At 35.5% G+C, this 23,127-nt stretch overlaps 1 protein-coding gene across 3 annotated transcripts in view; it reads right to left on the minus strand.

Moving 5' to 3' along the window:
* The window catches only part of INTS7 (integrator complex subunit 7), a 99,942-nt gene that overhangs the window by 43,681 nt on the left and 33,134 nt on the right, over positions 1-23,127 (minus strand). For all 3 annotated transcript variants that reach the window (XM_089909431.1, XM_022593433.2, XM_089909437.1), the window contains exons 8-11: positions 8,807-8,924; positions 6,542-6,676; positions 3,075-3,172; positions 552-791 (exon numbers count right to left, since the gene is read on the minus strand). In XM_089909431.1, the coding sequence (XP_089765557.1) occupies positions 552-791; positions 3,075-3,172; positions 6,542-6,676; positions 8,807-8,924 (591 nt within the window). The remainder of the gene's footprint in view (positions 1-551; positions 792-3,074; positions 3,173-6,541; positions 6,677-8,806; positions 8,925-23,127) is intronic.

A 23,127-nucleotide genomic window follows, 5' to 3' on the forward strand; every position in this document is an offset into this window, starting at 1 on the left:
AGCCCTGGAGAACTTTCAACTAAACATTATTATACAGCTTCCACACCTTCTGTTTTTTTCTAAGCATGTACCTTTCCCAGCCCCCGGACTGTACTGAAACCTAAACTGGATCCTAAACAGCTAAAGAGGTCCTGGATTGGCAAAGAGGAATTGGGTTAATTTATGGTCATTGATATCACTAGGTCTTTAACTTACATTTTTGGAAGTACAATACACGGTTTGGTTCATTATTTATTTGTCTTATATTAAAAAAGAAAAAAACCTTCATTTTCATTTTGTCCTTTGTAATAAAACAAAAATATCAGATTGAAGGCTTTGGCTACACTAAGCTGATTTGACAGGGCTTAGGAAGAAAGCAGTTTTACATGTGAACTAAATAGGGCTTTCTATACCAAAAGAGGAAATGGTAAAAAGCTCCAGGTCCCAACCCTATTTTGACTTCAGCATGCTCTTGGTCTCAGCTAATTACTTTAACCTGTGGAATTCTGAAAGTAATTCCCACTAGACCAGATCCTATTCTTCCACAGCAGGTTCAAAAAGTGGCTCCTTACCAGAAGTTCTTGTTGCTTGTCTGTGGCTGATCGTCCGATCACCTTGTAGAGCTCCATGAGGTCACCGAGCATTCCATCGCCCAACACAGGCAGCTGCATGGCAATGGCGGCCAGGCAGTGGCACATCAGGATCCGGGCAGCGTCCTGAGCACTGTGCAACTGAGTCAACAAGGTCTCAACTACAGACTGGCTGAGATGGGGCCTACCCTTGGCCAACTTCACCATACAATTCAGAGCGATCTGCATATTGAATAGAAGATGGACCAGTTACATTGTGAAGGTTCATATGAAGTGAAGCTTTAAAGAAAGTAACTCTCTACAAGTTACTAGGAAAAATCAAGGAAAAGGGCTTTTTGTAGGCATGACATTTTTCTTAATAAGAAACACAGGACATTGAATCCCATATTAAGATCTGCAAGTGTGCCATGTTTGAAACTAAAATAATAAGACAGGATGGTACATTAAACACTCATTTTAATCTAAGACTATTCAGTCTAAGACTTGAGATGAACATCATAAGGAATAATGCTGAAAAGGCCAAATAAATGCCAAACTGAATGTCATATTACTGCACTTTCATTACTTTTCAAGAACTGCTTCTAAAGTGTGGTTTGTAAACTTACCCATAATGGCATCTCCTAGGATGCTAATTAAAATACAGATTCTTGGGCCCTATCCATCCCAAACTTAATGAATTAACCTTTTTTTTCCTGGTGTTTGGGTTACTGAAAGTTTGCAGTTTAAAAAAGGTGCCCTAGGTGACTTCAGCACACTGAAGTGGGGAGGAGGCTTCTAATTTTCTCTTATTTCTCAACAGAAATCTAAATATCAGTTGGTCTCAGAGCTTCTATTCAGGCCGGTTAATCACATCCCTAATATCCCAGCCATCAAAACTAGAAACCCAGAAGTCCTCTAACTAACATAGCCAACAGGTTGCTAAACCTAGTCATTTCTACTTTTGTCAAGTCTCTAATACCCATCTATTTAGCTCCCTTTCATTCTCTCTACTACAACATAAATGTCTCCCTAATTCCAATCTCTTGAAAAGATGGGCCCATTAATCCATCCTTCACGCTACAACCATGTAGCTTTCAGTGTGTTAGGAAGAATAATCATGTCTTTAGGGTCTGACAGACCCAGAGTTTAAGGTCAGCTTGCCCTTGACTGACTAAGTGTGTGTGAACAAGTTATTTTATCTCTCTGAGGCTTAATTTCCTCATGACTATAAGAGGAATACAAATTTCACTAGTTAGGGTTATTGTAAACAGTGAAAGATGTATATATAAGCCTTCAACAAAGTTTGGTACATAATAGACATATTTAAATAACAATAATAGCTACAACAAAAGTTAGAGCATGGTCACTACTTCAAAATTTTAAGATCTCATTACCTACAGAATCAAGCCAAAGTTCCTCAGCCTGACATTTGATATCCCCCATGATGGAGCTACAAACTACCTTCTAATCTCCCTTTACCTCAACCAGCCACAGTGGGCTACTTATCACTCTTCCAACATAACAGGTACATTTCTGCTTTCCTGTCTTTCATAACAGTGGTCCTTTAGGTTCAAATGATCCTTCCTCAATACTGAAATTCTACCCTGTCTTTCAAGGCTTAATTCATATGACATCTACTTGTTCAAGTCTTCCCTAATACCCTTAGTTGAAATTAATCACTCCCCACTCTGTCCTCTCAACTAGAATTGCACTTTTGTTTATATTACCAGAGAACTTGCGACATTCTGCTTGGCATTACAACCCCTTATATAAATATCAGTATCCTCTTATGGAGAGCTCCTCTAACAAAGGGACTTTTCTTGACCATCCATATATGTCCCACTGTGCTGAGTCCAGTGTTTTACTGACACCTATGATTGGTGGGAAAGGTTTTGGTTTGCTTTCTTTCTTTCTTTTTAAACTTTTTAAATAAATGTATTGTGGTTCCAAAGGGATTCTGTGGACTTGCCAGTCACATGTTGTCTACTTCCTTCACCACCCCTTGATTATCAGCTTTTATTTAATGGTACTAGTATCTGTACTGTACATCATTATGACTACATCATACCTTTTCTTAACATGCTAAAATAAGTCACGACTTCCCTCAAGCCATAATAATAAACACTTTCAACTGACGGCAAAATAGGCCAAAGCTCGCCTATACTTTGGAATAATAACAGTCAAAATGCTAGTTTTGAAAGTGAAGATCAAGGGCAAATATTTGTTTAAGCCAGGAGTTGACAAACTCTTGCACTTGGGCCAAATCCTGCCTGTTTTTGTAAATAAAATTTTACTGGAACACAGCCACACCATCACCCTTCCTTTTTTTTTTTTTTTTTTAAAAAAAAAACCCACATTGTCCATGGCTACTTTTTCTTTACAATAGTAGAACTGAGCAGTTGTGACAAAGAGTGTACTGTCTGCAAAACTTAAAATATTTACTATCTGAACCTTTACAAAGAGATTGCCAATCCACACTTTAAGCAATGAAGACAGGCATTATATTAAAATAACTGATGTTTTCACCTTTAAAGTGGCTTGAGCACCTGGGCTATCATCTTCACTACAAAGTACCAGAAGGGATTCCAGGCCAAAGACAGCATCTTGTTCCAGTGCCAAAAGGTCTATAGGAAAAACACTAATTTTTTTTAGCGGTCACGTAGAGAAGATTAAATGCATGCACACACACACTTAGAAGAAGAAAACATTAAGGAGTCTAAAATATAGGAAATACTTCAATGCATAAAGCTAACCTTCCTGAAAAAGTACATGTGGCATTACTTCTAAAATGCAAAGGCTATCTTTAGACTTGTATATTTCCACTACTTTATTGAAGATTATAAAAATATATACATTGTATCAAGCCGAAAAGCTTCTGCACAGCCAAGAAAACCATTAACAAAATGAAAAGGCAAGCTGCTGAATGGGAGAAAATATTTGCAAATCATATATCTGATAAGCAGCTGTTAATATTTAAAATATACTAAGAACTCATACAACTCAACAGCACAATAACTCAATCTGATTAAAAAATGGGCAGAGAATCTGAATAGACTTCTTTCCAAAGACGACATACAGATAGGCAACAGGTACAGGAAAAGATGTTCAACATCACTAATTATTAGGGAAATGCAAATCAAAATCACAATGAGGGATCACCTCACACCTTTTAAAATGGTTATTATAAAAAAGATAGGAAATAAGTGTTGGCAAGGATGTAAAGAAAAGGAAACCCTTGTGCACTGTTGGTGGGAATATAAATTGGTGCAGCCGCAACAGAAAACAGTATGAAGGTTCCTCAAAAAATTAAAAATAGAACTATTATATGATCCAGCAATTCCACTTTTGAGTATGCATCTGAAGAAGACAAAAACATTAACTCAAAAAGATATGTGTACTCCCATGTTTATTGCAGCATTATTTACACTAGCCAAGATATAGAAACAACCTAAATGTCCACTGATGTATGAATAAAGAAAATGTGGTATGTATGTGTGTATGTATATATATATATATATATATATATATATATACACACATACACACACACACACACACACACACAATGGAATATTATTTAGCCATTTTTTATAAAAGAAGGAAATCCTGTCATTTGTGACCATGGATGGACCTTGAGGGCATTATGCTAAGTGAAATAAATTAGACACAGAAAACCAAATACTGTATGATCTCACTTAAATGTGGAATCTAGAACAAACAAACACCAAGCTCATAGATACAGAGAACAGACTGATGGTTGCCAGAGCTGGGGGGTAGGAGAGGTTGGGGGTGGGCAAAATGGGTGAAGGGGGTGGAAAGGTGCAAACTTCCAGTTATAAAATGAGTAAGTTATGGGAATGTAATGTAAACCATGGTGACTATAGTCAATAATACTCTACTGCATATTTTAAAGTTGTCAGGAGAGTAGATCCTAAAAGTTCTCATCACGAGAAAAAAAAACTTTACAATGACAATGTATGGTGACGAATGTTAACTAGATTTATTGTGGTGATCATTTCACAATACATACAAATATTGAATCATTAGGTTGTACACCTGAAACTAATATTTTTTTAAAAATACACACACATACAATAAACCAAGATCTAAAGCCACAAAGGTATAAATAAAGCCTAACTGAAACAGTGTCACCAGCTTAGCTAAGAAAATAACTAGCAAATCATGTAGCATGTGTCAATCTTCCAAACAAGACATAAATTATGCAGGTCCATTTTCACCTAGGATGCAACTTTCTCACGCAAGTGGAACTACTTTTAGGAAATAATCAAGACCCCACTTAATCTTATAAATGTTTTAAGTCAGGTCATAAAGAAATGAACCCTTTAGATGTCTCATGTAATAGCAGTACTATACCATCTTTTCACTACCTTTGGGTTAAAATTTCTCTAAAGTTTCTAGAAAGTTCTGAATAAGTTACTTAACCACATTTAGGTTAATGTATGTCAGCTTTGGGACTTCCCTGGTGACGCAGTGGTTAAGAATCTGCCTGCCAATGCAGGGACACAGGTTTGAGCCCTGGTCCGAGAAGATCCCACATGCCACAGAGCAACTAAGCCTGTGTGCCACAACTACTGAGCCTGTGCTCAGAGCCCATGAGCCACAACTACTGAGCTCACATGCCACAACTACTGAAGGCTGCACGCCTAGAGCCCGTGCTCCACAACAAGAGAAGCCAACGCAATGAAAAGCTCGAGCACCACAACGACGAGTAGCCCCCACTCGCTGCAACTACAGAAAGCCTGCACACAGCAATGAAGACCCAATGCAGCCAAAAATAAATGAATGAATGAATAAATAAATAAATGAATATGTCAGCTTTGAGGACATACAGCAATTTGCTGTGTTAAATGGTAGAAAATACTTATTACTATGGAAAAATAAAACAAGATTAGTTATTCAAATAACTAACAGGGGCTTGGCAAACAATGTCTAGTGAAGGTCAGGTTGCTAGGAAAACAAAGGGACTAGTAACAAGCAGTGCTGAAGCCTGGTGGGGATAAGAGGGACTGCTGATTCTTAACAAAGATCAAAATAAGCACTGAAACAGATGAAACATCCAAAATGCACTTCCTGTTTTTGAACACCGGCATGAACTTCCTTAAGTGTTTGGGTCAAAAGACGTTAGGAATACAATAAAATATATGCATTATTTTCTATGCACATCCTTCTTGACTGTGCAAATCATTTAATGCTATAGATACCTAGAGATAAACTCCATGAAAATTTAATTTGCATTGCTCTGTTAATTCATTTGCCCCTAGGTGAAACTGTCTGTTATTTAAGCCACTCGATAACTTCATGGGTTTTTTTCCCTAAATTTTCTAGGTTTTTTTTTTATAGGTGAACAAACTGATACCACTGGATAGTTATAAGCAAAGGTAAGCAATGGGAGGAAATGGGCAATGCTCCATAAAACCTTTCAATTCCGCAATCCCAATCCTAAAGTCCTCATTTTTTTTTTAAATAAATTTATTTATTTTTGGCTGTGTTGGGTCTTCACTGCTGCTCGCGGGCTTTCTCTAATTGTGGCGAGCGGGGGCTACTCTTCGTTGCGGTGCATGGGCTTCTCATTGCGGTGGCTTCTCTTGTTGCGGAGCACGGGCTCTAGGCACGTGGGCTCAGTAGTTGTGGCTTGTGGGCTCTAGAGCACAGGCTCAGTAGTTGTGGCACACGGCTTAGTTGCTCCGCGGCACATGGGATCTTCCCGAACCAGGGCTCGAACCCATGTCCCCTGCATTGGCAGGCGGATTCTCAACCACTGCGCCACCAGGGAAGCCCCCTCATTCTTTTTCCCCCCAAGGATTAAGCAGTCTTGAGAAAATCTGCCCGAAGAACATTCAGGAGGAGGCAACCAACAGATAAAAGCACACAGGCTAAAAATAATAAGGGATTAAAAAACCAAATACACACAGGATTCTGGTGAAACTCCAATCTAAAAGTTTATACATAATATCAGTCTTGATCAAACTTACCTTTTTCTTGACAAGAGACAGTAATATTAGTTAGGACTCTCACTCCATGAGCTGCAATGCCCCTGTTATTATGGTAACAGCACTCTTGGGCTAATTTGACTAAATCAGAGGATCTAGGGGAAGAACCCACATTTCCTAAACAAGAAGAGAAAAGTAGTACAGATTTAATTCATTTATAGAGTTCAGATCAGTTCATTTTATAGGTTCATTTTTATCATTTTCAAGAGAAAGTCTCTAACAATAAATTTCAACAAAATTTTCTGCCTCTACCCCATAATCAATATACATCACCACTTCTTTTTCTCCTGTCAAGGTACCTAGAATAAGTATATGCTAATAGTTTTGTAATGATTAAAATCTAAAATCAATATACTTTCCCACAAAAATATTAATAAAAACTGACTGAGGAATACAGCAAAAGCCAAAACAACTATAGATTGTATCTTGGGCATTCAAATAGTCTCTCATTAAAATGGAGTCATTACAAGTCTTCTTGTCAAATAAAACCTTACATGCAAGAGAGGAGAGAAACAAAAGTTTTAAGTTTGCTGTTCCCACTTCAATTGCTGGCACAGTTATACTGCAAAAGGTTTATATAAGAATTTATTATTTTAGAGCTAGAAAGGACCTGGGGATCATCTGATTCAACAACCTATTTTTACAGAAGAAACTGAAGCCTAAAGATTTTAAGCATCTTGCCATGGAGGTAATAAAACCTGTTAGTTATGCATTGGCCTTGTGCTTTACATGTTAAGTTCTATCCTATAGTTGCAGTAACTTTTAAAAGTCACACCTGAAATTCTGTAACATAAGGTTTATGTCGTGAATGTTTTTATTCATAGTAGAGAAGCTCTCAGTTATAAGTGAGTGAGCTTCAGGAAGAATCAGGAGATTAAAGCTCATTCAACTTCTCAGCGGGGTCTCTCATTCCTGTCTTCCTTTCCCCTGCTGATTTTTCCATGATTCCTATCAACTGCAATCTTTTACACTAAGGGTGATCATATTTTGTGAGGTTTGAAAAGGACACTATCATAAATAACAACAGGCATAAACCAAGACTATCTCAGGCAGTGTGGGACATATGGTCACCTTATTGATTTCCAGCTTGACATAAAAGTACTAGCTTAGGTAAAACCTCAGTGCTTTTTAAATAGGCAAAACATTTGAAAGATGAACCTATGAGTTCTCTTTACAAAACCATGGAAACTGTAATTTCCTTCATTCTTTTTCTTGCCCCCGTGATACGGACAATGCAGACTCATCTATAAATTTACAAACATGTTTTGGAACTTACTTTTTTCCTTTTTTTTCTCATCAAGATATTAAAGAAAACTTGGGGAAAAACCCAGAAAAACCCAAAGAAAAAAACAAAAATCATCCCCAAACCCACAAACCAGCATGACCTTATTATTAACTTTTGGGAATACTTTAAAACATCTTTTTCCCCCATGCACACCAATACAATTTAAAAATTCATATATAATCAGGATAAGTAGATACTTCTAATTTCTACCTTTAAAATATAATATTTGTGAGCATTTTTCTATGTCAATTGTTTTTGGAATAAAATTATTTTCAATTTTTTTACTTAGAAACAATTTACTAAGATAAATTCACAGGGTTCAAAAGGTTCAACCAATAGCAGAAAAAGGTAGAAAGTTAGTAAGAGAAAAGTCTTCCTCATCCACTTAATGTTATATTTCTTGTGCATCATTCCAAGAGTATAAAACAACAAAAAACTTTAGCCTTAAGTCTGTTATGTAAGCAAGCTCCTCACAGGGCATTAACAAACGCATTTTGGAGTTAAATCATATTAAACAGGCAACGAGGAAAGCATTATTGAACTGGGGTAAAGTTTTATTTTAATCATTTTCCAGAAGGATAACATATGCCTAAAAGGAAGCACATGACATTTGCTTTTAAAATTCACCACCGCTTGGCCTTTGAAATACACTTGCATTTTAAGTCAGAGACATACAAAAGCAAACCAGCTATTTTAAGCACCCTCAAAAATATTGTTTCATCCACATATAATGCAAAAAAGGGCAAATTGAGAAAAACTATAGCCTTGAGTTAAGATCAAAGATGCAAGATTTTATCATCTTAGGAATTAGTTAAATCATTTTCAAAGAAATTCCTAACATATAACCATATGAAATTGAAACCTTTCCTGATTTAAAGCTTTACAGAGGAAATGACTTGAAATATCAACATGAATAAAGGATTAGCATGTTATCCATATATTATCTCCTTTCTTCTCTTTACCTGAAGCTATGCTGAAGTAATGTTTGACGGCGATGGTCCCTGACAGCGTGGAAAGAACAGACAACATTCCAAGTTTCAAGCTGTCATAAGGAGTCTGGAGGGCACATTCACAGAGTGCCTGAAATGCAGAAGAGAAAGGAATACAGAAGTTAAAACATCAGTATACCTTAAAACTGTCTACTCGTTTTAAATTTTCTAGCTTTTTAGAAAAATTATATCTTTTTTTCCATGATAAAAAACTTCAAACTGCCACAGCCAAGAGGAACCTTAGGAGACACATTAGCTAAATGTAATGTTGTATCCTACATGGGATCCGGAACAAAAAAAAGACATTGGGTAAAAACTAAAGAAATCAGAACAGAGTATGAGCTTTGGTTAATAATAATAATGTACCAATATAGGTTCACTGAAGTGTAACAAATATATCATACTCATGTAAAATATCAATAATTGGGGAAAGTGGATGTGGGTATGTGGGAGTCCTCTGTACTACAGTCTCCATTTCTCTGTAGATCTATACCTGTTCTAAACAATAAAGTTTATTAAAAAAAAAGTCATCATGAATGACTTTATTAAGATCACTATGAATTATGCCCTATTTAGTCCTCACAAGCAGAACCTCCAATATATTTTGCTTACCTGACAGATATTAGTTCATATGTATATATGTGTGTGTGTGTGTGTGTGTGTGTGTGTATATATATATATATATATATATTTTTTTTAAATAATAGAGAGTGTAGCATTCTATCTAGCTAATAAATGAGTGAGCTATCTATCTATCCTCCTCCATTTCAGGTCATTTACTCTACTCTTGACTTAAGGTGATCTGAAGTATTACCAAAATCAAGATGCTAGTTTTTTTTTCACTGTAGTTAACCTTGAATATGTGTTCCTAGTACAGTGAGTCTTGGCTCATCCTGTATAGTTACTCTTAGGACTCTATAACATTACTGCATGTAATGTAAATGGTCAAATAACTGTCCTGTTAAATTAAACCAACTCCTATTCTCTCACAAAGACAAAGTTTCAGAAAATGAGCAAAACTGAAAGACTAGGGGAACAAATAAAAATAAAATTTCAGGGACTTCCCTGGCGGTCCAGTGGTTAAGACTGCGCTTCCACTGCAGGGGGCGTGGGACTGATCCCTGGTTGGGGAACTAAGATCCGCAGGCCGCACGGCGTGGCCAAAAAAATAAGAAATTTTAAAAAAAAGAAAGAAAACATTCTTCAATAAAATAAAATTTCGGAAAGGGTTAAACAATAAATTTAATATGACCCCAATAAAAATATCAACAGAATCTTGGGGGGAGGGGAGAACTTAGATAACCTGTTTACAAATCAGAAAATATGCAGAAAATTCTGACAAAGTATAAGGACAAACAAAACAAGCCTTACCAAATATTAAAATGTAATCTATAGGAATAAAATAAGTTTTTCCTACTTGTGGACAGAAATCAAAAGAGAACTGGTCCCAGAAATAGATTCAAATACACACAGAATTTAATATATGATAATGGCATTTCAAATCAGAGACTATTCAATACACAGTTCAAGGGCAACTGGCCAGTCATCTGAATAAAATAAAACTTGATTCTTGTTTCCTTTTTATGGCAAATAAAAACCAAAACTGTAAAAAGCACTAAGATTTAACATGGGAAAAGAAAAAGTGAAAAGATAAGTGCCAAAATTGGGGAAAAAAATTTATATCATGTAAGATCAACAAAGGCCCAATAATCTTAATACATAAAAGGTTCTTAGTAATAAATAGGCAAGCAGCCCAAAAGAAAAATCAGTAGTTCACAGAATTTATATAAATGTTTTAAAAATATAAGATGTTAAACCTAACTCATAATTTGAAAAATTTAAATTAAAATGAGTTGCTTTCACCAATCTGATTGGCCAAGATTAAAATTTAATAATACATAACACTGAAAACAGCGTGGGGGAAATAGGCACTCACACACTGCTGACAGAACGCTAAAAGGGTGTAAATCTCATTGATGGGTAATTGGCAATATAAAACATTATATATATATATATATATATCACTGAGCCCCCAAATTCCTCTTTTAGAAATTTATGTTCACGAAGGCAACTTTTTTTAACAAACTCGTCAATGGAGCAATGTAAATGGCAACAACAAAAATACTGGAAACAACTCTAACGTCCATCAGTGGGGGACTGGGAATAAAGAGACAGTACCACACAGCTGGTAAAAGAATGAAGTAGATTTATGTGCTAATATGAGATGTTCCCCAAGATACATTCTTTTTTTTTAAAATTTATTGTATTTTTGGCTGCATTGGGTCTTCATTGCTGTGTGCAGGCTCTTCTCTAGTTGCAGTGGGCGGGGGCCACTCTTCATTGCGGTGCACGGGCTTCTCATTGTGGCAGCTTCTCTTGTTGTGGAGCATGGGCTCTAGGCGCATGAGCCTCAGCAGCTGTGGCACTCGGGTTCAGTAGTTGTGGCTCGCGGGCTCTAGAGCGCAGGCTCAGCAGTTGTGGTGCACGGGCCTAGTTGCTCTGTGGCACGTGGGATCCTCTGGGACCAGGGCTCAAACCTGTGTCCCCTGCAATGGCAGGTGGGTTCTTAACCACCGCGCCAACAGGGAAGCCCCCCTCAGATGCATTCTTAAGTGACAAAAAGTTCTTAACATGCATAGAGTATATTTGCATTTGTGCAGAAAAAAGATGGGACATACACATGCTTGCGTGTGGATGAAAAAATTCAGGAAGGATATCTAAGAAACTAGTAATAGTGATCACCTCTACAGAGGAGACCTGAGGGAAGAGATGGAAGACACTTATATTTTGCTCACTGCACACCTATGAACTCTGTTTAATTTTTATCACATGCATGTATACTTTTTCAATTGAAAGAAAAACTTAATAACAAAAATAGCAGCAGCAGCAGCAAACATTACTGTGGAAGGCATGGAAATGGACTTGAAACACAAAATAGGTTTTTGGTAATGGAAGGGAAGACAGTCTATGTGATACAAACAAGAACTGGGGAAATAAGGCCAGAATATGAAGTGTTTATTTGCGGTAAGAGGAGATATATACAAAAGGGATTGAAGGCTAAGAGAGAGAAATATTGAGTAGGGAAGATTAGGCCAGATTATAGAGGGCCTTGAATGTTAGGCAGAGTAATTTAAACAGGATGAGAAAGGAAAAAGGAAGCCACTGGAGAGGAATAACGTCATCTAAAGTGTTGGGAAGATTATTCTGGCAATGGTAAACAGAACAAGTTAACAAAGAAAGTTGAGAGGTAAGGAGCCATCCTGTAGCTTATGGCAGTAATCCAGGCAGGTGGTGATTGGTGATGGCCTGAACTAGAACTCGGTGGCAGGAATGGAGAGTAGAGGATAAATATGAGAGACATTTTGAAGGAGACTGTATATGAGGGAATGAACAAGAAGGATTCAATTATTATTATAAAATTTCATAACTGATGACCAGAGAATGTTGGTTCCATTTACAAAGACTGAGAATTTATGCGGATAAACTAATTTTTGAGTAACAACAGAAAACAGGAAGAGATATGAAGTCCAAGAGGAAATATCCACCAGGCATTTGGTATCTGAGATGTTGCAGATTTTTAACTGGAACACTCTCATTAGAATTCTGGCTTTGCCACTCACCATCGCTGTGATCTGAGCCAATTACTGAAACCTTTGAGTCTCAACTTCTTTGTCTGTAAAATGGGGGTAAAGATTTATACAGAATTTATACATCTCTGGAAAAACATATAAAAAATTAGACACTGGTTACCACTGGGCAAAGGAGCTGAGTGGATGGCAGAAAAGTGGGAAATATTTTACTATATAGCCTTTTGTAGCATTTGAATTTTGACACATGAATATATTGGCAAAGAAAGGAAGTGAAGTTTAAAATAAAAGGCGGGCGGTGACATCTATCGTCTGTAAGATTAAACAGCTACTGAGAGTCAAAGCACTTCACAACCTCTGCAAGCTACTATGCTGGAGAGCAACTGAGCTCAGGTAAGAGGACTAGATTGTTAGAGGACGCATGCGCTTATATTAAGGGAAGCCCTCAGAGTGGCAGAGAAGAAATGGAAGAAGGAGCTTAGACTGAATTCAACTCAAAGATTCAACTCTGAGGAAAAGGGGGAGTGAAGAATCCAGAGAAGGTACAGTTCAGAGAGTGGGAAGAGTAAGTGAGGACAGATAAGGACCAAAGAAGGGGGAGGCTGACAGTGTCCAATGTATCAAAAGGAAAGATGATAAAGGCAGAAAAAGGCTTTAGATTTAGCATTAAGAACACTGGTGATCTTTTAAGTAACTAAGCAAAGTAATAAGGAAACAGACCTATAAGCAAGTGTGTTAAAGAAAGAGTAGGGAATGAAGATATAAAAGCAGATATAGACACTATTTTTGAAGTTCAAAAGAAAGCTTTTTTACAAAAGAAAAAAAAAGTCATTGCCATTAGGTAATATTACAGTTTTAATTTATTTATTTAAATATGTAGGCTACTTCCATTTATCCACTTTTTACTGCCTGAATTGTTCTGGCTTGTACTGTTAGTTTGTACTTGGGAATAAAATTATTAACCAAATAGCCCCATAGGTTATGTCCTGTATTTACACATATTCAAAATTATGTCTTATAAAGTGCTCTATGTATAACAGATATTTAACCTTTTGGGATAATCAAGAAGGTTGAGACATGTTACATAAGATGCTATTAATAATTTTAAAGAAGAAAAGATTTACCTTTTAAAAAATTGAACAAAGTGTTAGAAAATCTATAAAATTACCTACAGTGTTATCTTCTCATTTCTGTCACTTTGCACAGTACTGGATACCTAAAATGCTCTCTGTAATTACATACTGGTTTAAAGGTCCATTAATTCAATGTAGTAAGCTTAACGGAGCACATCAAAGTTCCCCAGAAATAGCACATCAGTCATATTTCAACGATGAAATATGGTTCAAGTTTCTGTTTCAAGGATGTTACTTATTACAAAATTGTTCTTACCACGACCATTTTTCAAATGAACAAAAAGGAAAAATCTAACTCTTCAAATGGAGCTCCCTTTCTCACACACCACCATTGTCACTGTCACTGACTATTTGGTCTGAATTTCTCTCTCCAGGCTGGTTTAACTCACTGCTCAACTGAGGCTCTGTCCTGAATTACTGTTTTCTGGGTCAGCTCCTAAATGGGGGCTTCTCCTCTACTCTAGAATGGGACTGGCCACCAGGGATGTGTTCCAGAAAAGCATGGCAAAAAGTTGATAATCTTCAAAATAAAGAAAAATGTCATGTTAAAAGTACTCTGTGAAGGGGATTAAGAGGTACAAACTTTCAGTCATATAATAAGTCACGGCATGTGATGTACAGCATAAGAAACATGGTGAATAATACTGTAGTAACTCTGGATGAGGACAAATGGTTACTAGATTTATTGTGGTGATCATTTCATAATGTATTTAAATATTGAATCACTATGTTATACACCTGAAACTAATATAATATTGTATGCAACCATACTTCAATTAAAAATAAATAAACAAAAGTACTCTGCCAGAGACATAATACCTCTAGATTTTCTATGTCTCCATTGTACTAACTACAAAAAGAAAAAGATTATTAAAAGAGCTAATTCTCATGTTTAACTTGTCATTTCTCCTAGGATCAGGTAAGATACAGTCAGAAATCTTAGGAGAGATCAAGTCAAAAATAAAATTACACCTTTGAGAATACCCAGAACAAATAATCTTTTGCTGTGTAACAGACAGGTTGCATAAATCAACCTCTTCAGATAAGACAATAACACCAGAATAGTGTAAACTATTAATACTGATCAACACAAATGGATATTATAGCAAGACATATAAAAAAAATCCAAAGAGAAATACAAACACATGAAAAAATATTTTTGTTCCTATGAAATTATTTGTTTTTGACTACCTTAACAATAATATGCTATACTTGGGCCTTGATTTAGGCCCTTCCTTCCTTCAGGTTTTTAAGACATTCAGAACGAAAGTATTTCCTTTAAACCCGGAATATCTGATTACAGGTGGAAATTATAATACCTACCAACACACCTGTAAAAATAGCAATAGAATGCACACAATTTGCACCTGAAATACCAAAACTCAAAAATCAATCAGCAGTGATAAGACTGGCTGAGAGGAAGAAAGGAAAGAATGAAGAAAGAAAAGGAGGAGGGAGGAAAACCTTGAAGAAAAATAATTACTCTTGGTGACAGAGTAAAATTTAAATCTGAAATCAACAAGCTATCACCTTGTAAAGGTTAAATCATTAGAACTGTTTTCTTCTGCTCTATTTCAATATTTTCAAAAATACACCCAGGCTTTGAAAAAATGATTATTTGACCACATCCATTTAATTAAAATCGATATGCTCAGATTTCAGGCACAGTGGGAAAAAATTCTTTGTGGGAGAGACAAGTATTTAATAACATGTATTTTCAATTAAAAAGAACTAAAGAAAAAAGCCACAAGAAAGATAAAGATAAATCAGAACAAAAAACTTCAGGAAAGATGTGGTATATTGAAGAAATACTCGTAAGCTGTGAAATCAACAAAACAGTTAACACTTAAGTAACCATTAATGTGACTGTGAAGTTCAATGCAAATATTATTAAAAAAATTTCATACGATAACTGCGTAGTATAAAAAAAGTAACTGGTAATTAAATTTCAGATTATTTTAACAACATACAGGGGGAGGAAGGAATGAAGGGGAGTAGAAAAGAGGAGAATTTAAACCTGCTAAAATTTGCAATATTTCAACCACCATACTTTTCATTCTTAATAGAGATACACAAGTTCTTACATTAATATATAAAATATAGAGGTAGGTAAAGTAAGAATAATGTTTAATTACCATGATAAAATCTTTTTAGTTCACTAGAGAATAAAGGAACAGTGAAAACTTGATCAAAATAAAAAAGTAATGAAACAAAGGAAACAAAAAAGGACACATTGTAAACAGTCTAAAATAAGACTGTTTATAAAAGTACAAAAACTCAGTTACATCAATAAATGTAAATAAGTTACACTGCTAAAAAACTCAGATTAAGTCTAAAGAGGTAAATCTAATTATATGCTATTTATAAGAATCAAACCTAAATGACAAAGAAAGGTTGAGGATAACAAAATTGGCAAAGACCTGATAGATATGTGGAAAGAAAAATAAACAAGAGGCAATATTAATATTACATAAAGAACTTGAGGCCAAAACAGCTTTAAATAGGAGAGAGGATTCTTTTATGTTAATAAAAGTTCTATCCGTGGAACAAGATAGCATTAAGATTTTTAAATTAAAATGGTTACATATAAATTGGCATGAGAAGCTAATGAATATCAAAACTTCACAGATCAAAAAGAGAAACTAATTTAAGATATAGTATACTTGAGTAGTATCAATAAGATTTCATACAGTTTTATACTGAAATATATATTAACACATATATATATCATATATTTATCTGTATTACTTAACATATATATTACATTATATAGAAAGTATACCGTCTTTTCAAATTCTACGAACTGTTTACAAAAAGTGATCCTACACTGCGCCACAAAGAAACCTTAAAATTAGGAATTAATAACAAAAGATTAGCAACAACAAAAATTCCATCTACAAATATAAAAAGCTTATCACGTCAAAAACAGAAACTTCCAGTTATAAGAAACATAAGTACTAGGGATGTAACGCACAACATGATGACTGTAGTTAACACTGCTGTATGATATACAGGAAAATTGTGCCAGTAAATCTTAAGAGTTCTCATCATAAGCAAAAAAAATTTTTTTTCTTGTTTTTCTTTTTATCTATATGAGATGATGGATGCTAACTAAACTTAGTGTTAATCATTTCATAATGTTTGTAAGTCAAACCATTATGCTTAAACTTATGTATGTGATGTATGTCAGTTACATCTTAATAAATGGGATAAAAGAAGAATAAGAAAAAAGGGGATAAAAACATTATTTAAACTAATTCCATGGTCAAAGAGGAAATCAAAACTGTTCTCATGGAAACTAAAGAACAAAATCATTTACAATACAGTCACCCCTCAGTATCCGCAGGGGTTCCAGGACCCCCCACTCCCTGCTGCGGATACCAAAATCTACAGATGCTCAAATACTACTGGTGTAGTATTTGCATATAAATTGCATACGCACATCCTCCCACATACTTTAAATCATCTCTAGATTACTTATAATACCTAACACAATGTAAATGCTATGTAAATAATTGCTGGCAGGTGGCAAATTCAAGTTTTGCTTTTTGGGACTTCCTGGGATTTTTTTTAGAATACTTCTTTGAGTCATTGGTGGTTGGCTGAATCAGCAGATGTGATACAAAGGGATGATTCTGCAACCAAAAACCATGAAACACCTAGGAATATCTCACAGAATATGAGCAAAATGTGTATGCTGAAATATGTTCATAGATTAGAAAACTCAATACTATTAAGATGTCAATTCTTTCCAAATTGATCTATAGATGCAAATACCAATCAAAATCCTAGCAGACTTTTTTGTAGAAATTGACAAATTGGTTTGAAATTTTGTATGGAAAGGCAAAGGACCTAGAACATCCAAAATAAATACAAAGGTAGAGGACTCACACTACCTGATGCCAAGACTTACAGAATTCCAAGCTACAGAAATCAAAATTGTGTGCTATTGGCTTAAGAACAGATACACGGACCAAAGGAACAGGACAGAATCCAGAAATAGACCTATATAGATAAGGTCAACTCATTTTCAACAAAGATGCTAAGGTAATTCACAGAGAAAGGATAGTCTTTTTAACAAATGGTGCTGGAACACCTGGCTATCCAAACACACCTCCATTCTTACCTTGCACCATATACAATAGTCAATTCAAAATGGATTACATAGAGCTAAATATAAAAGTTAAAACTATAAAACTTCTAGAAGAAAATATATGAGAAAATCTTTGAGACTTTGGGTTAGGTAAAGACTTTCTAGATAGGGGCTTCCCTGGTGGCACAGTGGTTGAGAGTCCACCTGCTGATGCAGGGGACACGGGTTCGTGGCCCGGTCCGGGAAGATCCCACATGCTGCAGAGCGGCTAGGCTCGTGAGCCATGGCCGCTGAGCCTGTGCGTCCCGAAATGGGAGAGGCCACAACTGTGAGAGGCCCGCGTACCGCAAAAAAAAAAAAAAACAGAACTTCCTAGATAAAAAACAAAAATACAACCCCAAAAGGAAAAAAAAAATTGATAAACTATATTTCATCGAAACAAAAAAACTTCTGTTCTTCAAAAGATACTGTATTCAAGGCACATACTGGCAGAAAATATCTGCAAAATACACATCTGATAAAAGTATTTGTATCTGGAATATATAAGGAGCTCAGTAACAAGAAGAAAACCTGAAAAAAAAAAGCAGCATAAAAGATTAGAGCAGGCATTTCACTAAAGAAGAGATCTGGATGACAAGCCTATACGATGCTGGTGGATACCACTACACAACTATTCAAAAGACTAAAATTACAAAGCCATACAATAAAAAGTGCTAGCAAGGATAAAGAACTACAACTCATACAGTGCCGCTTAGTATGTAAACTGGTACAGCCATTATAGAAAACAGTTTGGCAGTTTCTTACAAAGTTAAACATACATTTACCACACAACCCAACAATTCTACTCCTAGGTTTTTACCCAAGAAATGTCCTACAAAGATCTGTACAATAAAAGCTTTATTTATAATAGCAAAAACAAAAAACTGGAAACAATTCAAATGTCCATGAAGCTGTCAACGGATAAATAAACTATGGTCCATATACTGGGATACTACTCAGCAGTAAAACAGAACAAACTACTGCTTCATGTAACAACATGGATGAATTATGCTAAGCATTATGTTAAGCAAAAGAAGCCATACCCAAAAGGCTACATATTGTATGCTTCCATTTATAATTTGGAAAGGCAAAATTATAGGGATAGAAATCAGTTCAGTACTAGTCAGGGGTTAGGGGAAAAACTGACTAGAGGGGCCTGAAGGAACTCTGGAGTGATTTGAAAATGTTCTATATCACAATTGTGGTGGTAGTTACACAACTGTATACATCTGTCAAAATTTGAACTGCATATCTAGAGCTGTGTACCTAGAAAAGTTTCTGTAAATAAATTATACCACAAAATCTGACTTAAAAAGTGCATTTCAGGGACTTCCCTGGTGGCGCAGTGGTTAAGAATCCTCCTGCCAATGCAGGAGACATGGGTTCAAGCCCTGGCTGGGAAGATCCCATATGCCGCGGAGCAACTAAGCCCGTGTGCCACAACTACTGAGCCTGTGCTCTAGAGCCCGCGAGCCACAACTACTGAGCCCATGTGCTGCAACTACTGAAGCCCACGCGCCTAGAGCCTGTGCTCCGCAACAAGAGAAGCCACCGCAATGAGAAGCCCCCGCACTGCAACGAAGAGTAGCCCCCGCTCACCGCAACTGGAGAAAGTCCACGCACAGCAACGAAGACCCAACACAGCCAAAAAATAAATAAATTTATTTTTTAAAAAAAAGTGCATTTCAAATTAATGGCAATGGGAACACTGAAAGTTGTAATTTATGGAATGTGGCCAACCTGCACTAAGAGGAAAATTAATAGCCTTAAGTGCTTTCATTATTAAACAGAAGAATAAAAATAAATGTACCAACCACTTGAAAGGCACAAGAAAGCCATGCTTCTGGCAAGAAAAGGGGAACATAAACACAATAGTAAGAATAAAATAAAGACAAAATTTTAAACACGGAGAAACTAAAAATTATAAAGGTTCTTTATACGTATTGATACTCATGAATCTGCAAAATAAATTAAATGGAAAACAAATTATCAAAACTGATTCAAGAGGTAGAAAACTTTGATAGGGCAATAACCATGTAAGTAATTAGAAATATTCTCAAAACTCTATCCCTGGAAGAAGTTCCAGGTTCAGATGGACTTAAGGCACTTTTAAAGCTATACCCTCAGAAGACAGAAAATTCTTATGTCATAGCTCTTAACCATTTCAGAGCACGGCAAGGGCAACTATTTACACTGCATTTACATTTTATTTATAACTACTTACATAATATTTACATTGTATTAGGTATTGTAAGTAATCTAAAGATGATTTAAAGTATATAGGAGGATATACATAGGTTATATGCAAAAACTACTATTTTATACAAGGAACTTGAGCATCTGAGGATTTTGGTATTCAGCAGGGGGTACTGGAACCAAGCCCCCAAAGATGTCAAGGGACAACTGTATATCAATTAAAGGAAAAAAACATGCACCCACATGAATGAGTCTCATCAGTATAATGTTGAGCAAAAGAAGTAAAAACAAACAAAACTAAACAATATTTTTAGGGAGGCATATATATAGATGGTAAAACTATAAAGGGCAAAGAAATGATTATCACAAAGGTCAAAACAGTGGTTTCCATTGGGTGGGTATTAAGGCTCTGATCAGGGAGAACGATGTGAGAGAAGGAAGCAGGGTTCTGTGATTTTGCAGTGTTCTCTTTCTAGCTGGATGGTGGTTACATGGGTTTTGATTTACAATTATTATTTAAACTATTAAATATACATTGTACATACTTCTTTGTATGTGTGATTTATCTCAAAATAAGGAAAGAAATGAGATAGAATAATACAGTGCTCTCACTTGGTTTCGTTCCCTAAAATGACTGAGCACATTCTCTTCTTGGATAATATGTTTAGTAGAAAAAAACACAAGAGGACAGAGCTCTCTTAATTCTTAATTAAGTCCTCTTAAGAAGCTCTCTTAAGCATATTAAGTCTCTCTGAACCCTAATTTGCTCATCTATTAAGTGCAAATACTAATTACTGTCCTTATGTCTTGGGGTATTTGTGACTATCAATCATAATATACCAAAACATGTTTAGAAAATTGCAAACAAACAAAAAAACACAGCAGCTCAGTTTTCATAATCTGAAATTCAAAGGTTTTTGTTACACTGTAGCTATGATCATACCAAGAGATAATAAAATCCATGAAAGTAAGATTTATTTCTGACAATTTTCCATTTCACTTTAAGCAGCATTTTTTTAAAAGTGGTGCATCTGTCATCAGTAATGGGTAAACAAATAGGGTTCCACTTTGAGAAAAAATAAATATAAAACATTAATTTAACCTAGGAAATGCTACAAAAGATGTCACATTAAAAGTCTAGAGATTGAAATCTGTTCTTGTATTTACAAAAGAAAACTTAAGAATGTCTTTTCCTCTGTGTGAAAAGGAGAAATACAGTTCGCTAAGTTACCCATCCAGTACCTTTCTCTAATAAATACAGTCAGCACCAAAACTGTTCTCCCTAAATTGAGTAAAGGAGACAAGAATAAAATAAACAATTTAACTGGGCTTCTCAATTAGCCTTGGTGCTGCTATGGGACAATTAAAAAGAAACTGAGAGGCAAGTCTAATTCACTAAAACAAACCTAAACATTAAAGGATGTAAATTTTTCAATAACTAAGTAATATCTTTGAATGGTGACACAGCATAACTAGACTTATCATGGTGATCATTTTGAAATGTATAGAAAAAGATTACTATGTTGTGTAACAGGAACTAACACAGTGTTGCAGCTCAGTTATACTTCAAAAGCAAGCACACAAACAAACAAACATATAAACAAACTCATAGAAAAAGAGAGCAGATTTGTGGTTACCAGAGGCACGGGGTAGTTGGATGAAAGCAGCCAAAAGGCACAAACTTCCAGTTATAAGATAAATAAGTACCAGGAATGTAATGTATAGCATGATAAATATAATTAACACTGCTGTTAGGTTATGTATGAAAGTTGTTAAGAAAGTAAATCCTAAGAGTTCTTATCACACAAAAAAATGTTTTTTAAATTCTTTAATTTTGTATCTATGAGATGATGGATGTTCACTAAACTTATTGTGTAATAATTTCATGATGTAAGTCGAATCATTACACTGTATAACTAAAACTTATACAATGCTCTGTCAATTTTATCTCAATAAAACTGGAAAAAAAAGGGAAAAAAAGAAAGAAGTTTTATATATTTACTTTGCCACTTCTAACTTCTGCCACCAATATCAACAATGCTCTTAGAAATTTTTTAGATTGAAACACTTAGAAAAAGACAAAGATAATATTGGGTTGGCCAAAAAGTGCCTTTGGTTTGTAAGTAAAACTAAAAGACACCTTTTTCATTTCCACCAAAAACTTTACTGAACAACATATTCACCCTTTTGTGCCACTACCTTCTGTCATTTTTAAGGCAACTTCATAATTCCATCTTTCCAAAACTTTTTATGTTTTTGAGCAAAGAACTGTTCCAGGTGCCTTTTACAGTCTTCCAGGAAATTGAAATTTTTTCCATTAAGAGAATTTTGTAAAGACCAAAATAAATGGAAATCCGAAGGTGCATTGTCTGGTGAATATGGCAGATGAGTCAGAACTTCCCAGCCAAGCTGTAACAGTTTTCGCCTGGTCATCAAAGAAACATTCTGTCTTACATTATCCTGATGAAAGATTAGTATACTGACTAATTCTAGACACTTTTCGTCGAGTGCTACTTTCAGTTGGTCTAATTGGGAGTAGTACTTGTTGCAATTAATCCTTTGGTTTTCCGAAAGGTGCTCATAATAGAGGACTCCCTTCCAATCCCACCATATACACATCACCTTCTCTGGATGAAGACCGGCCTTTGGTGTGGTTGGCGGTGGTTCATTTCGCTTGCCCCACGATCTCTTCCGTTCTACATTATTGTACAGTATCCACTTTTCATCGCCTGTCACAATTTTTTTTTTAACATCTTTATTGTAGTGTAATTGCTTTACAATGTTCTGTTAGTTTCTGCTGTATAACAAAGTGAAATCAGCTATACGTATACACAATTTGTTTTAATAACGGAATGTTTTTGTTACGTTTAAGTAGAGAATCGCATGTGGAAATATAACTTATGTGGAACCCAAACATCAAAGCGATTAACATAACCAAGCTGGTGTAAATGATTTTCAATGCTTGACTGGATATTCTGAGTATGTCAGCTATCTTCTGTGGGGTATAATGTTAATTGTTCTCAATTAATATCTCGATTTGATGGCTATCAACTTCAACTGGGGTATCCAACCGTGGAGCAACGTCCAGCGAGAAATCTCCAGCACGAAACCTCACAAACCACTTTTGACATGTTCAGTTACTGACAGCACCTTCTCCATACACTGCACAAATCTTTTTTTGCATTTTTACCTTTCTTGAAATAATAAAGCATAATAGGTCAAAAATGTTGCTTTTTTCTTCCATCT

The sequence above is a fragment of the Delphinapterus leucas genome, chromosome 1 (assembly GCF_059928025.1).
Source record: "Delphinapterus leucas isolate spDelLeu-1000000601 "Yukka" chromosome 1, BTC_Dleu_Yukka2, whole genome shotgun sequence".
Taxonomy (NCBI): Eukaryota; Metazoa; Chordata; class Mammalia; order Artiodactyla; family Monodontidae; genus Delphinapterus; species Delphinapterus leucas.